Genomic DNA, 16,585 nt, shown 5'->3' with positions numbered 1-16,585 from the left:
TGGGCTCTCAGGGCGGAGGGGCAGGCCTTCCCTCTGCCATCAGTGCCCCAGACCTGATCCGGACTCCTATGACCTGGGCCCAAATCCTGGCGCTCCCCCTTACCAACCGTACGACCTGGGTATCTTTCTGAACCCCCAAGGCTTTGCTGTCCACCTGCAGAGCGTAGAGGTGGACACTAACAGGACCTGCTGCACAGAGTGGCTGTGCCGGCTCCATGAGGTAGAAGAGACGGAAAGCTGCACGGGGCCTGGCCCATCAGTGGGGGAGCGGAACTCACTGTGTGCAGCCAGGTCCCTGGTGGCCCAACCGGCTGCTCAGGAGGCTCAACAGCCTCAGCATTTATTAGAGACCTGATGTGTACTTCACTACAAGGGAGACAGACAGGGCCTGTGGTTGTAGCTGCCGCAGGGAAATGTGCATCAGAATCGGAGTGGGACCAGAGGGGGCATCAGGGTGGTGGAAGATGCCCCCTTGGGATGAGCCTAGTTGAGCCACCGTCTGGAGCTTAGAGTTAGCCAGGACGGGCTGGGTGCAAATGCCCCCTCCCTTCCCTGTCAGTATTGGGTCCTGGGTCATCCTGTGCTGGGTGCCCGCAGTGGACAGAGAAGAAAACCCAGGGACTCACAAGGCTCAGACCACATCCTGAGCTTCCTGAGCTCCAGCTCTAAACCGTGACCCCTGTGCGGCACTTTGGGGGCTGTAGACATGGAGCCGGGGTGTGGCAGGGCTGGGTGACACTCCTCCTGTTCCCCAGGAGCTCTTCCGGAAGGTGGTGCCCTCTCAGTGCCTGGGCTCCACCTGGGGCAAGAGGAACAAGCCCGGCAATGAGCACCTGGCACCCACCGTCCAGGCCGCCGTCGACCACTTCAGAAGGGTGGTCAGCCTCGTCGTCACCACCTGCCTCGGGGACCCGAGCATGACGGCCCAGGACAGGGCGAGGGTGGTGGAGCACTGGATCCAGGTGGCCCAGGTGTGCTGCGGGAGGCCCAGTGGAGCCCCTCTATGGAGCCTTGGGAACCGCCTCTGCACCTTTATCAGCTCCCAGGATTGCAGTCTGTGATCTAAGCCCCTGCACAGTCCCTAGGCCCTCCTGCCAGGGGCCCGCTGACCTAGACTCCAGGTCCCAGTGGGAGGATGCTCACTTCCTCCCTGGCTCCTTCCCTGGGTTGAGCTAAAATCCTCCTCCCTGTGAAGTGTTACTCTCTGGGTCCTAAATGTGCCCTTCTGGGGCTCCTTGAGCATCTGTCTCATCCAGAAGGGGAGATTTAAATAGAAAGGTACTGAAGCTAGAGCAAGCGTGTCTTTAGCGCCCCACCTCACAGCTCATTCTCTTCCCTTCCCCAGGAGTGCGAGATCCTGAAGAACTTCTCGCTCCGTGCTGTCATCTCTGCTCTGCAGAAAACCTCCATAGGCCACCTGAAGAACACGTGGGCGGATGTTTCCCGGTGGGTAGGCCCCTCTCCATAGGAGGATCAGGGTGGATGGGGGATCTCTCGTATGTCTGCCATTGTCCCCTCAGTCACGTGGGAACTCCTGGGAGGCAGCAAATGCTGGGGACAGGGCGTGGGCCTCGGTGGGGGGTCTCTAAGCCTCCCTGGGTCTTAGTGCACCAGTTCTGCTTCAGGACTCAGTTTCCCTAAATGCCAGGGTTGAGCCACACTGGAGATTTTCAAGTGTTTATGGCAACAGAACTCTATGCCCAGTTGAAACTGAAAGTGGTCAAAACAGAGGTGCTCTGTAGAGCTGGGGAATGGAGACCCCAGTGACCAACAGGAGAGCCCCCGCCCAGTCCCACGAGACCTTAGCGCTCAGAGGAGCCCAGTGAGAACACTCCTCCAGGCAGGTTGCATCTCTTGGGTTTGCAAAGAAAAGGGATTTGCACTCAGACCCCTCACATTATCCCCCAATTTATCCTTCCTTCTTTCCCCTCCCCTCAGGGAGAGCTCTGAAAAACTTAAGGAGCTCTATAGCCATGACAAGTCCTTGAGAAGAGAATTGATGACCAAGGTAGAGTGGAGGCTGGAGGTCTGGAAAGAGAGGAGGGGCGAGGGGGAAAAGGGGACTGGGCAGGCTGTGGTTTTGACAGTTTCTCACTTGAACGTTCTCTGAAACATTCCCATCTGTCTTGTCCAGATTAACAAGCAGAGGGATCTGTTTGGTCCACGGGCGGGTGGGGTGCCATTTGTGGGCACGAGGCCCTGGTCCTGGGACTCGGTGGTGTTGGCTGGGCTGTTCCAGGAGGAGTTGCCGAGCTGGCACCATCAATAGGTCTCTGGCTTCCAAGCACGTCCATCCTGCTGGATGTAGCTTCTTCCAGGCTGTTGGGTGGTTGGGCTGGGTTTAGCCCTCAGCCTAAACCTGTCCTCAAGAAGCCAGGCCCCTGCCGCTCCTTCTGTCTTCACCATGTCTCCAAGGGGAGGCCACCCTGCCTGCCCCAGGTTCGGGCATGGCAGGGGATTCCCGTGGCCCAGGTGGACAAACAGGCTGCTCAGCCTTGGTTCTGAACGTCTGGACCAGAGACAGATGTGTGTGCATTTTGGGACCGCCCCGAACCCCTAGAGCAGTCACTGGAGCCAACCACGGGAGTCTCACCTGAGTGCCCGGTTGGCAATGACATATGCCCCAGGTGGCTTATGTGAAGCGTCTAGGCAACTGACGGATTCTTAGTGGATCTTTCTGAAAGGACGTTGGGAGCTTCATGTAAACGAGGAAGCAAAGCGTCCTGTCACCCCCTTCCCTGTTGATCGGAGGTGGCACCTTGGGGATCCAGTTCCTGAGTGGATAAAGAAAGAGTTCATTGCAGGGGAATGTCCTGAGGGGTTCCTTGGGGAGGAGTAGGATTTGGCACGGCCTGTCCTAGCCTGGGGGCCAGACACTCCATGGGACTGGGGCAGGCAAGAGCCACTCAACCGGACTCCCAAGACACCTCGTCTTCTCCATCCACAGCTCGGCCCAGGACCACGCTTTGAGAGCTCAGGGGACAGTACTGTGGTCAGTGGTGGGGCGGGGGTTAGGTGAGGACGTTGGAACAGGGCCTCTGGCTGGGAGGGGCAAGCGGCCTCTCCTCTGTGGGCCCCTGAGCAACTCACTGCCCCTGTTTGGGCCTCTGCCTCCTCATCACGGAAGTGGAGGGACGGTGATTGTGTGGTGCAGGCCTCATACGGTGGTGATGAGATAAGAGGGAGGAAAGGAATGTGGGAGCTTTCTGCCTGCTCCACACGGAGGGGTGAGGGTGAGGACAACGATGACAGTCATATGTCACTGAGTCCTCAGGAGAACCTCTGAGGTAGCTGGAGTTCTCACACTTTCCAGATGAGGAAACAGGCTCGGGGAGGCCAGGCCACAGGCCCCAGCTCACACCTAGAGTGCGAGTTGGAGCTGGGTTTGTTCTAGAATCACAACACCTTGGAGGATGGAATAGCATTGGTACCAGTTGACTCGAGTCAGATGTCCAGGGTCAGAGGCCAGTGGTGCCGGAGAGAAATGGGGTGAGGGGAGTATGGCCCGCTGACACTGTCCTCGACCCTGGCAGGAGGGGCCCTCCACGTTTGCCTCCCCGGAGATCATCCCCCAGAGAGTGCAGGAGAAGCAGCAGCAGCGGCAGGTGAGTGTGCCCGTGGGGGAGTGGCTCTGCCTTCCCAGCTGGAGGCCTCAAATCAAGAGAGGAGGGCCCTTCCTCCTGGTGCCACAGTGCCTGAGTCCCCTAGTAGAAGTGACCAGGAGGGGGGCCTGGAAGAGCTGGTGCAGGATGGGTTGTTGTGGGGAGGGCCAGGGACCGCATACCCTGTGATTTGCCAGAAGCCAGCCCTGGGAGGTGAGGAGGAGGAGTGTGGGTGTTCTTGCGGTGTGAAGGGAGGAAGAATTGAGGGGAGGCTGCTAAGGGTCCTAGGCTGCTCCCCGTGGGAACCCTGGGGTAGGCCAGGAGGCTGAGGGTGAGGACTTTTCAGGGGAGGGTCTGCACGGGGACGACTTGAGAGCAAGGGCTCATCTCACCCGAACCCCCATGTGACAGGGTGTCGTCCCCTATTTTGGCACTTTCCTCGGTGACCTGCTGATGCTGCACCTGGCGATGGGTGATTATCTCGAGGTGGGTGAACGTGGGGACCAGGCAGGGAGGACCAGGATCCTGAGCCTGGGGATGCAGGAGCCCCCGAACTGAGCTCTGAGCTCTGAGCTCTCAGCACTTGGCACATCTCTCATGAGAGCCTTGCAGCTGCCCCTGGGAGCTGGGGCATCAGGCCCATCTTAGGGATGAGTGAACACAGGCTCCGCCTGAGACACCCATTCTGGTTCCCCAAGCTGGGGAAGCTCAGAGCTGCCTGGTGGCACAGCTGCGTGAGGTTTTATCTGAGCTGGACTCAGCCTCTCCCTCCCATGCTGCCCATGGGGGAGAGAGATGTCGGGTCCCCCCAAGTCAGGCAGCACGTAAGTGGCTGAGCAGTCCCCTCAGCCTGAGGCCTCAGCCTCCATGTCTGTCATCAGAGAGGGTTGTGCTGCCAGGTCCTTCAGCCTCACCCCCCTGTCCTCCTCCTCTGGAGCCCAGAGCCCAGCCTAGGCCCAAGTCCTGTTTTCTCTGCATGCCCGGCCCCCTCTGGGGACCTGGCAGTCGTGCACCATGAGAAGGGGTGGGCATAGAGGGCTAGTCAGGCTAGGGGGCTCTGTCTGATGGACTCTGGCTGTCTGCCTTCCAGGGGAATGAGATCAACCTTCAGAAAAGGACTGAGGTGAGCAGCTGTGGCACTCCCTGCAGGGGAGGGGAAGGGGGTGGAAATCAGAGACCCTCTGGCCAGAACAGTCCCTGGCTCCACCCCCCTGTATCTTAGATTGAGAGGAAGAGTTTGATAACAGAGAAGAGGGAAATCCATCCAATTAGCGGGTGGGTTGAGGGGAGGATGGCATCAAGGAAAACTTCCTGGAGGAGGGGCTGATTATTCCCCTTCTGAGAACAGGTAGAGCCTGGATGGAACTGGAGGGAAGGATGGTTCCCAGGACTGGTCCCCTGCCCCACTTCTCACCCCCGACAAGGCCGCTGCAGCATCCCCCACCCAGGCCCTGTCTGCATCCTCTCCTTCCCTCTGGCCCCAGGAATATCGAGTCATGAGGGAGATCCTGCTGCTCCAGGTGGCCGCAAAGAATTACAACCTAGAGCCCGAGGAGCGATTTGGGGCCTGGTTCCAGGACATGCAGCTGCTCAATGAGAATGATAGGTGAGGCCGGGCAGGAGTTGGCTGAGGGCAGAAGTGGACCCTCCCTGTTGGCCAGTCCAGAGAGCCTGTCTCCATGGCCCCCTGGTCAGCCCCAGGCCTTATCGTGTTGTGACCTCTGGGACACCCAGACTCCAGCTGCTGGGCAGGCAGTGGGGGGGCACCTGAGGTGTGGCTCCTGGTAGGCTCACAGGTGCTTCTGTGTCCTGTAGCTACAGCCTGTCCTGCCAGCTAGGGCCCCAGGCCTAGTTGGCCAGCAGAATACTCAAGGCCAAGAAGAACCGGCCATCATCAAGGTCAGCGGTGAGTGAGTGTCTGGGCCGGGGTGACTGACTCCTAGGGGTTCAGTAAAGCTTCGGGCTAAGCGTGGCCTTGGGGAGTCAGACAACTGGCACTGGGAACCCAGCTCCACTACTGAGCAGTCCTGTGACTGGGGTGACTCTCTCCAGCTTCCTGAGACTCTGTTTTCTCCTCTGTGAAATAGGTGATACTAAATGATCGCTCATGTGACAGGGACAAATGGGGTACTGGTGGCTGACAGCACTGAGCACAGGGACTGGAGCACCCAGTGCAGTGGGGACAGGGTGTGGCGCCATGGTTCTGAGGGAGGCCCCCCAAGATAACCCGACTCTTCTACTCAGCTCCCAGGCCCCAACACCGAGCCCCATACCAGTGGCCAATCACAGCCGCATCCTCAGCAGCGGGGACACAGCTGGGACGCTTGCAATGCACCGGGCCGGCTCCTCCCACCTGACGCGTAGGGGAGCATTGCAAGCTGATTCCTGGGGCCCCGTGAAGCCCAAGAGAGCGGGGACGACCCCACATCAGCTCCCTGACATGTCTACCCCAGCATCTAGTCACCCATTGGGGAGGGACAGTAGTTATGTGTTGTAAATAATAAATGCCATATTTGAATATTATATTAAAGTCCTGTTCCCTTTATAGCCTGGGAGTTGTGGTGTGGTTCTGTCGCTTTCTGTAGGCATGTAAGGGAGACATAGAATCTCACATTTCTCCTTGAATCAAGAACTCTTCTGGGTCATCAGCTTATTGTATGTAGGAGAAGGGAGAAGGGCCAGCCCCTTCCCTGGCCAGTGGGGACACACCCAAGTCCCCCTAAGTCAGAGGACAAGTTCATTTCAGTATCATTCAGCTGCTCCAGGAGCAGACACGGCCCGCTGCCCGTTCTCTTGGGATTTAAAGGCTGAAGGTACTTTCACAGGCAGAGCAACAACCACTGAAATGTGGGTGTCTTTAAAACAGCACTACCCAGGACCATGTCGTGCCACAGGCAGGGGCTGCCTTTCTACATTCTGGAGGAAGAGGGAATAGTTTCTGCTTCTCTTGTTGAGGTTTCTTTTGATCACATTTTAGGAACTTGTAGTTTTCTAGTTCAACCTCTGGAATTGCATCAGCTGTAAGTGGGGAAAACGATGTAAAAATATCAAAACGTGCACAGGTAGAGGACAAGGCCCGAGGAAGGTCACTTGTAAATGGTCTAAAGGCAGGCAGGACTTTCCCTCCTCAGGCCCCTCTAGGGGCTCCGTGTTCACCCCTGACCTAGATTTGAATCCTCCTGGGATCCTTGTCCAGGTCTCTGACTTCCTTTTCCTGCTTGTTTTCTATCCACAGGCGAAGATTTGTGATGCAGCTTTTAAGGCTACATCTGGGCCTCCTTCCATCATGTCTATGCTGCCTACACACTAGGCTCTCCAGCATCCCTGCACGTACTTATGTAATGCTGTTTCAGGAGGAAATGTCCTGGAGGCCCCAGCCTCTGTCAGGTACATTGTGGCCACTCTTCCCTGGGGGAGTTGATCTGGTGGATCAGGGACGGGTTTTCATTTCCCAGGCTATGGGTCCCTCTATTTGGCCACAGAAAACCGCCACCCTCTCCGTTGCATGCCAAGGTGACTTCTGGGTTTGTGTAGTTCTGAAGTCCATGGTCTCTGACATTCGCCAGTTTACACACTCAGTCATGATATTACTGACGTGTCCTAAAGGGCTAGATGAGCCTGAACCCATAGATTTTGTAGCCCCCTGGGATGGCTGTGTTATTTTCCACAGCCTTGTGCTGTGGTTATGTGTCATGGGGGCTGTGAACTTTTCCTGTTGGGAGCTTTGAAAGATGAGGCATGAGAGGGGAGGGTGTAGGCAGGTCCATGGAGGGAATGCCACCACACTGATGATCCATGGCCATGAATGGACACTGTCTTACCAATCAAAATACTGAAGTGCTTCCCATCTGGTGGTGAACAGACACTGCTCTGAGCTCACCCTGAGAACCCACCCCATGACCAGGAACTAAAGGGTTCCCACGTGGCTTTTTGAACATCACGTCTGGAAACACCCTGTAAGACAAGGCCCAGATGAATTGCTTGGCAGTTCTGAGCTATCCTCCTCCATCAGAAGGCTGCAAGTGTCCTTCAGACACACAGCAGGCTGGACTCTGCCAGGGAGGCCTTTACAGTGCAAGCTGGTGTTGAGCATACATCCTGGTTCCCAGCAGCCCAGGCCCTTCCTGACATGGCACAGCCATCCAGGAAAGTGATTTGCTAAAGGAAAGATAGGGAAGACTATACTTTACCTCCAAATAGAAAGAGAAGCGCCAGCTCCCATGTCTAATCAGGACAAGGAGGTAGTCAAGGGTGCCCGCAGGGTTTCTACTGCAGGACTATGAGGCTCCTGAGAACTGATCCTGCGTGTAGCAACATTTAATAACCCTTGTGCCCAATGATATAGCAGAAGGGCGACAATTTATTGCACCTTTGGGCATCCATTTGTCAAAAGTGCACTTACAGTCATCCATAAGAGAATCACGTTTGCACAATGGTACATATCACTCAATCTTTTACTGCTTTTTTAAACTTATGTAAATTTAACTAGTGTACAAAATACACAAAAGTACTCAAACTTATTCATACCTGAATAAGGAAGAAATATAACAATCACTCCATGTTTTTGCAGGTATTCACCCTTTCATAGCTGGTATTTATAACTACCTTCTTCCATTACCCACTTCATATTCCCTTTGCCTCAGCAAGCACCTCAGCTGGTTGTGGTTCTTTGCAAACCCTTTTCAATTTCAGTGGTAGAACCTGACCTTCATTCCTGAAGGGTCACAGCCATTCGTAGTCCTGCCTGGACTGGTTTCTTGTAGTTTTCCATTGACGTTAATCACAGGGCATATGATACTAAGAAAACCCTAAGGAATCTCCTGTATTCCTTACCTCCATTGTGGAGCAGCAGTCCAGTTTCCTCTTGGTAATCAGGATCAATCACCGCGGCCTGCATGGAAACTCTCTTCCTTTTGCCTGTAGAGTCAGAGGCAAGAGGAGCCGTAAGGGGCTGGGTGGCAGTCTTAATTTCCAGTCCAATGAAATCAATGTGTTTTCTCCCTTTGGAATGAAGATCCCTAAACCAGTAGAGCATAAGGTCACGTGAACATGAAAAAAAATTATGCTAGTGGATCATGAGGGGTAACAGTGGTAGTAGTGAACGGTGCCCCTCGCATTTCCACCCTTGATTGCTGGACTTGTGAATCCCGGCTATGGGAAAATCAGTGCTATATAATGGACGCTGATTTAGAGCATAAGCAGCTTCCTGGGGAACACCGCCCCAAACCTGCAAGGTATTGCCACCTAGGTAGTAGTACTGTAACTCCGTCTTCACACGCCTATTCTTCTCTCAAGTCAGCGGCTTCAGATGGTGGGGAACAGGAAAAGACCAGTGAATTCCATGAGCATGGGTCCATTGCTGCACTTCATTTATGGGCAGTGAGTTCCTTAATCAGAAGCCATGCTGAGTGGAATACCATGGTGGTGGATAAGGCATTCTGTGAGTCTACAGATGGTAGTTAACAGGAATGTTGTGTGAAGGGAAGGCAAATCTGTATCCAGCGTAGGTGTCTAACACACTAAGAGCAAAACACTGCCCCTTCCATGGTAGAAGAGGTGCATTGTAATCACCTGCCAGCTGGTTGCTTCCTGATCACCCTGGGGAATAGTGCCCTATCAGGGACCCTGTTTTGGTCTAGGCTCCTGGCAGATTTGGCACTCAGCAGTGGCTGTGGACAGATCAGCCTCGATGAGTGGAAGTCCACGATGCTAAACCCATGCATAACCTCCATTCCTGCCTCTCCGCCACTTTGTTCACGGCCCCCTTGGGCCCCGACAGGAGTGGCTGGGAAGAGAAGCTGGGTAGCACCCACACAACAGGCCATCTGGTCCACTTGACTATCAGAATCCTCCTCTGCTGAGGTTACCCTTTGGTGCGCATTCTTATAGGAAACAAAGAAATTCACCTTTTTTGCCCATTCAGAGAAGTATAGGCACATGCCTCTTCTCCACACCTCCTTGCCACCAATGTTCCTCTCACATTCCTTCCAAGCTCTTGACCAGCCAGCCAAATCGTGCCTCTGTGAACTGAACTTGACTCGTTATCTCTGGCCATTTCTCCCTCCAAGCAAAATAAACAACCAGGTGCATTGCTTAAGTCTGGGCCCCCTGGGAGGATTGTAGCTTGTCACTTTCTTTCAGGGATGTCCCACACAGACACTGTAATGCTTCAGCTGTCCACTTTTGGGTGGCGCCTGCCTATCACACAGAACCATATATAAAGCAGACCTGAGTCTTCTCTTCCTCAGTCAACTTATTGTAGGTATTCTCCGTGAGGCCATAGATGTGGTCTGGGAGAGTGAAGGGAATGTGTCAGGGCTGGGGTCACGGACATTGGGTACACACACTCATGTGACTTGATTGTGCCTGAGGGCCTGCTCCAGCCTGACCTCGTAGACACCACTTCATGGGACGGTGGGGTGCAGCCTGCACCTGCCCCAGGGCCTTCTTTGCTCTGCACCCTGTTCAAAACTAGCAGCTTTTTGGATCATGCGGTAAAAGAGCTGGAGTTGCCCACCAAAATAAGGAATATGTTGCCTCCAGAATACAAAAAGGCGCGCTAGGCAGTATGCCTCTTTTTCATTTGTAGGAAGGGCCAGATGCCGCAACTTATCTTTAACCCTAAAAGTGACACCTCAAAATGCCTGACACCACTAGACTCACAGACGTGTCACAGAGGCGAGAGGCCCCTGAGTCATTTCATTTATTTCCCACCTTCTGACATGCAAGTGTCTTCCAATAAAACAGCTGCTACTTTTGCTGACTAGGTTGAATGAGCATGATGTCAAAAATGTCACGGAACAGGGGCTGGCCTGGTGGTGGGTGGTTAAGTTCACGCACTCTGCTTTGCTGGCCTGGGGTTTGCGGGTTTGGATCCCGGGTGTGGACCTACGCACTGGTCATCAAGCCATGCTGTGATGGCATCCCACATATAAAATAGAGGAAGATGAGCGCAGATGTTAGCTCAGGGCCAATCTTCCTCACCAAAAAAGCTCCCAAAAAACAGAAAAGTAACGGAACAGTGTTATGCCTCATGGAAGAGAAAGGTGATCAAGGTCCCTGTAGACTAAGTTATGACGTAGAGCTTGAGAGCTGCTACACCCTGAGGTGGGACATTGAAGGTTTATTGCTGGCCTTGACAGGCCAAAGCAAACTATTTCTAGTGTCTTTCCTAACAGATAAAGAAAATACCATTTACCAGATCAAAAGCTGCATACGAGGTATCAGGACTCAAGTAATGAAACTATATGTGGGAAAGCAGCTGTAGTTGTAGTCACGATCTGGTTAAGTTTATGACAATCCTCCATCCTTCTCCAAGATCCATCTGTTTTATACACAGGCCATGAGATGACCTGAATGCAGATATAGTGGGATTCATCACCTCTGCATCCTTCAGTCCTCGGTGGTGGTCCTAATCTCTGCAGCCCCTCCAGGAATGCGGTATTTCTCTTATTTTACTATTCTCCTAAATAGAGGCAATTCTAGTGGGTTCCATTTGGCCTTCCCTACCGTAATTGCCCTCACTCCACTGGTCAGGGAACCAGTCTCATGATTCTGCCATTTGCTGAGTATGTCAATTACCATTAAGCATTCTGGGACTGGGGGAAAAGCTATAGGATGGGCTCAGGGACCCACTGGAGCCACTATGAGACAGATCTGGGCTAACCTACATTGATCACCTGATCCTATAAGCCCTACTCTGATTCATGGAGCACAGTGATGTTTTGGGTCTCCTGGAATTAGTGTGTCACTTCAGAACCTGTATTCAATAATCCCTATAATTCTGATTATTTCCTTTTCCCTAATGTATGGTCACCATCACAAAAGGCTGTACATCCTTTGGGGGAAGGTTGGGAAAAGATTAACCGTTTTAATTTTAAATAGTATATCTAGATCCTTAGTCAAAGGAATCAGTCTCCCCTTCACACCAGGGCTCCTGTATCTGTCAAGTGGCTCAGGGGTGGGAAATGATTGAAGGGCCATGACTGTTTCAGTGATTCAAGTTAGACTTCTGTTCACTTGATCTAGAACTATTCTTACACAGATCAAGAATTTCATCGACTGCCTTCTCTTTCCCTCTACAGACACTCGGATCAACTAGCTACCACCATAGGTTTCTGTGAGTCAAATGGATTCTCATTATTGCCTTGACTCCACTATCCATTACAGAAACCATAACCACCTTGTCTCTTGAGATTCAGTGCCTCTGCTTGGTCTCTGCTGCCCCGGGATCCAGGTGTCCTCACTGCATATCAAGATCCCAGGTCACTGGCAGCAGTTCCACTGTAATGTCTGCCCTAAAGAGGAGAGTGGCCACAGAGCTCTTCACGGACTCTGGGGCTGCCCTCATGAATTTATTTCCACAGCAGTAGTGCAAGTGTGTCCTCTGGACCCTGTTGGGGTGGGTAGGCATGTCTTACATGATAAATACACTCTAACGTTCCAACCACCTAAGCCTTGGATACCTTCTTCTATAGGAGACCAAGGAAGGTCAGCCTCACTTAGTGTATTCCCGGCAACCAATGACACTGCTGGAACTCTTTGTGCCCTCTCAAGACACAGCAAAGAGTAGAGAATCTCTGCTTAGTGGGCCCATATCAATAAATTAGACCGGATCCAACTTTATGTTCCTTCCGCCATTATCCAAACCCCTTAATAGCCATTTGCACACAGTTTTCCTAGATTTGTTTCTGTATACACTGGGGAAAGGATGCAGCTATTTTGGAACGTAGCACAACTCCTCATGGGTCATATTTTACACTTCAGTCTCTGGGACATGCTGGGAATTGAGGCTACTAGGTCTAGTAGCAAATGGGACTGGTGGGTGTAGGTCCTCAGGAGAATCAGCAGTACTTGCAAGGCAGCTTCCCGGGGGAGACCATTACCGAGTCCTTAGGAAAAGCAGAGTTCACCCCCTCACGCAGGGCTGGGAGGGCTTCTTCGTTGGCAAAGAAGACTGTACAATCTTATAATCATTTTTATTCCCATAGAGGTGGTAGTAATATCCAACTTTCATTTCTGGTTATAATAATTTTATCCATTTTCTTTTTTGCTGGTTAGTCTAGCTAAAAGTTTGCCAATTTTATTGCTTTTTTCCTAGAAAACACTTTTGATTTGACTGATTTTCCCTCTTGTTTTCCTGTTCTTTATTTCACCTCTGCTCTTATATTTATTATAAGCCTCTTTTTGCTGGTTTCAGGGTTGGTTTACTCTTCGTTTTCTACTCTTCAAGGTGTAAAGTTAGGTTATGGTTTTGAGATCTTTCTTCTTCTAATGTAGGCATTTACAACTATAAATTTCCCAGTGAGCGTTTCTTTTTCTGCATCCCATGAGTTTGGTAGGTTGTATTTTCATTTTCATTTTATTCAAGGTGTTTTCTAGTGTCCCTCATATTTTCAACTTTCATCCACTGGGTGTTAATGCTGTATTGTTTAATTTTTATGTATTTATGATTTTTTCCAGTTTTCTTCCTGTTCTTGATTTCTAATTTCACTCCACTGTGATTAGAAATTATATTTTATTTGATTTCAATGTTTTAAAAATTTGCTAAGACTTGTTTGGGGGCCTAAAATATGGTCTCTCCTGGGGAATGTTCCATATGCACTTGAGAAGAATACATATTCTGCTGTTTTGGGTGGAAGGTTAAGTCTAATTGATTATGGTGTTGTTCTTTATTTCCTTAGTGATTTTCTGTCCGGTTGTAATATCCTTTTTTGAAAGTGGAGTATTGAAATCTCCATTATTGTTGGAGAACTGTCTATTTCTCCTTTCAATTCTGTCGATTTTGCTTCATATGTTTTGGGAGCTCTGCTGTTAGATATGTGTGTTTAAAATTGTGACATCGTCTTGATGGATTATACCTTTTATCAATACATAATGCCATCATGAATGAGAGAGACCTGATCGCTTCCCTTGAGGAACTCACAAGCAGTCCAGGGAAGAGACTGAGAGACCATCACAGCAGGAGCTGCAAGAGAGGCCTGTGCCACGTGCTGCAGCAGGACCTCATCTCCTTAGGTGTCCTGTGTCCCTGGAATGGCAAATGCACGTAGCACGTGCTCAGTAAGCACTGGCTGGATGCAAGTGAGGAGCACTGACTGTAATGGCAGCACTAGCTCTCATTCAGGGAAACTGAGATTTGTGCTAGTGGCAGAGCTCAGACCAGAACCCCGTGTTCCTGATCTTCTTCTCGTTCCCACTTGTCCGTGATGCCAGTAGTGATTTCAGTATTGAATTCATGGCTGAAAGACTCATTCATCATAGCCTTGTTCTTCTACTTATTCCAAGATCTTACCACGTTACAGGCACGTACTTGGTAATGGTGAGTAAAACTGGAGAAGGCCTCTTTCTTCATGGATCTGGGAGAACAGTGAGAGGTGCGAAGATAGTCATCAGATCACCACAAAGTGTCACATTACAAAAAACAATAACTGATATTTATGGGGAGTGTAGGACATGTCACATACTAGATTGACAGTGTTTGAATGCATAAACTCGTTTTGTCCTCAGAAGAATTTTGGATGTGGTAGGTATCACTCCCTATTTATATATACAGTAAAAGGAGCACAGAAAGGCAAAGTAGTTTGGCGGATGTCACACAACTAGAAATTGGTGGTGTGGGGATCCCAACACTCTGAGTCCCAGTTTCCTCAGTTTCTGAAAGCAGAATGACAAAGCTTAGTTGTGCGGATTAAGTTAAAAGAGGAAAACACACCTAGCAACACGACTGAGTTTACAATAGGTGCTCACTAATGATTACTGAATTTCAGTGGCTGTGGGACTCACGAGGTGGACAGGACTTCCCTCATTGTGTTGGTGGGTCCTCATAGCTCTTGCACAAGCTTTGTGAGTGACTTTGAATGGTCAGACTTTGAACAGGTCTCAGGACATCACAGACCTTATGCTTGAAATGTGAAGAATTTGGGTAAGCCCTGGGCCTCCCAGCCTGGCATTCTGGCCTCCTCAGAATGGCCTAAGCAGCCTCCAACACTCTTAAACTCAACACACCAGATGGATCACCCTCCTCAAACATGCCCAGGGCTTTCCACCTCCCACACCTCTGCTCTTCTTGTCCCCCACATAGAATGCCTATCCACCCCACCTCTGCCTCCTCAGACAGGTGGATTTCCTAGGTGACTCCACCCTGTCAGAGAGAATCTGTGTGTCTTCCACGTGAACAAGGCCAGGTCACTTCTGATCCTTTCATCATCCCAATAGCCAAGGGAGAGAGAGCTCATTGTATTCCTGCTTGCCCTACCAGATTGGAGGATGGATCGTAAATTACGTTCTAGCCCATGCACTGTAAGACATAGAAAGGAGGAAGCAATGGGAATCTTGTTGGGTTGAGGCCATACTTCTTCCAGAGAAAAATAGAGCCACACAGTTAAAAGGCCCTGATGTAGATAATTTATCACCTTCTTCAGTAAAACAAAGTTCTGCCATGTAGTCAAACTAAGTGCTTCTTAACATGCAACTCCCTGAGGCTGCTCCTACCCATGAATGGTGGAAATCATTGGGCAAAGTTTGATCAACAGAACTCTTCACTAGTACTGATCTTTTTGCCGAGGGAGTGAAATAGACCTAAGACTTGATCACTCAGCCCAGCTGAGCTCAGCTCGTGGCCAGCCCCGAGTAGACAGTGCTGTATGCCATCTGCATGGACAGTGGTTGTGCCGTCCTATCACACTGCAAGGGACAACTTCTGGGTAGTCTGCATCTCTCTAGGGGGCAGACATCCTGGAGTGGCCTTGGAGCAGATGCTGGAGGACAGTGTCAACTCTTGAACCATGTCTGCAGAATCTGGGTAAATTCACAGGAACCATGGCCTGGTTTTGATTTTCTGAGGATGACCAGTCTAGGGTTATGGATCAAAGTCTGCAGCAGGAGCCACCTCATCCTGGACCTAGCTGAGAGGCAGGAACCTAAGATAGAATCAGAGTAGATGGACCAGGGGAAGGGGCAGCTTGTCTCTGTTCTTCTCAGAGGCTGTTGGAAAAGCTTTCTGGGTGGTGTGACATGTGAAAGGAGCTGGACCAGGACTCCCGGGGACATGAAGATGGCTGGAGGGATCTGAGGTTGTCCCACAGAGCTGGGTATCTACAGTGTTAGGAACAGAAATGAGCTGAGTCCCGACTGGCACTGAATGTCCACAGATAAGACATGGCTATGGGCTTCCAAGGAGAAGTCAGAGCAGAGGAATAGGGGTGGAAGGGGTGGGAGTAGACAGTATAGAGCCTTGAGGGGGCAGGAGTTGGTGACCTAGAGAGCTTCTGGTGAGCAACAGGGCAGATTAGGCAAAACTGAGCCCCATCTTGGAGGGCAGCAGGCCTGCAGCCTGGAATATGGACAGAGACTCCAAGAAATGGGGGATGGAGGACTCAGCTAGCAGAGGTAGAGTTCATTTCCAGGAAAAAGAGAAGGGCCTATTTGGAAGGGCAAGGACACAAGGCTTCAGGGGTCCCATGGCCAGGCTGACAGGGGGCTAAGCCTCCTGATCTCCCAGGTAGAAGGGCTCCCAGGGCGTGGAGTGTGGAGAAAGGGGGCAGGGGAGGGGGAACCTGAAGCATCTCAGGCATCTCAGGGATACCAGGGAAGTCAGCGTACTTGTGTCCTGGAGTTCAACCCCAGTGTGGATTCAAACAGCAGGCATTACCTGCTGACTGATTTAGGCCCCAGTATTTGACAGCCTGTGGCCTGCAATCAGGATGCGAGAAAAGCTGATGAGCATGGGTTGGTGTGATAATGGTCCACATAGAGCCCCCAAAATCCCAAAGGCAAGTCAAGCCAGGCAGTAGGTCACAGGCTGGCCCAGCATCAATTTGTTCCTAAATGGTGCCTGTGTCTTTGCTGAGAATCTAGAAAATGAGGTACAAAAAGCTGGAAGGGCTCATAGAGATCACATTCTAGTCCATCCATCTTGTGAGGAATTTGAATCTCAAAGGGGCTGGGAGCTGCTGTGGCTAATAGAGAGAAGGCATCAGTCA

General features: G+C 51.4%; 1 protein-coding gene across 14 annotated transcripts in view; it reads left to right on the top strand.

The window, feature by feature from the left end:
* Positions 1 to 1,370: 1,370 nt before the first annotated feature.
* The window catches only part of LOC131398867 (ral guanine nucleotide dissociation stimulator-like), a 31,793-nt gene continuing 16,578 nt past the window's right edge, over positions 1,371 to 16,585 (top strand). For 4 of the 14 annotated variants that reach the window (XR_009217006.1, XR_009217004.1, XR_009217003.1 and 1 more), the window contains exons 1-5: positions 3,635 to 4,088; positions 4,693 to 4,725; positions 5,087 to 5,208; positions 6,838 to 6,989; positions 10,921 to 11,042. Coding sequence is in view for 2 of the 14 variants with exons in the window: in XM_058532806.1 (XP_058388789.1) it covers positions 4,056 to 4,088; positions 4,693 to 4,725; positions 5,087 to 5,208; positions 6,838 to 6,989; positions 11,687 to 11,703 (357 nt within the window). In the remaining 12 variants the exon portion in view is untranslated. Of the gene's footprint in view, positions 1,447 to 1,938; positions 2,009 to 2,134; positions 2,270 to 3,533; positions 4,089 to 4,692; positions 4,726 to 5,086; positions 5,209 to 5,417; positions 5,509 to 6,837; positions 6,990 to 10,920; positions 11,043 to 11,686; positions 13,266 to 16,585 lie in introns of those variants that run through there. The other 10 variants (XR_009217008.1, XR_009217009.1, XR_009217010.1 and 7 more) reach the window with 10 other exon arrangements.

Source organism: Diceros bicornis, chromosome 36, assembly GCF_020826845.1.
Source record: "Diceros bicornis minor isolate mBicDic1 chromosome 36, mDicBic1.mat.cur, whole genome shotgun sequence".
Taxonomy (NCBI): Eukaryota; Metazoa; Chordata; class Mammalia; order Perissodactyla; family Rhinocerotidae; genus Diceros; species Diceros bicornis.
This window is presented reverse-complemented; position numbering and strand designations above follow the sequence as displayed.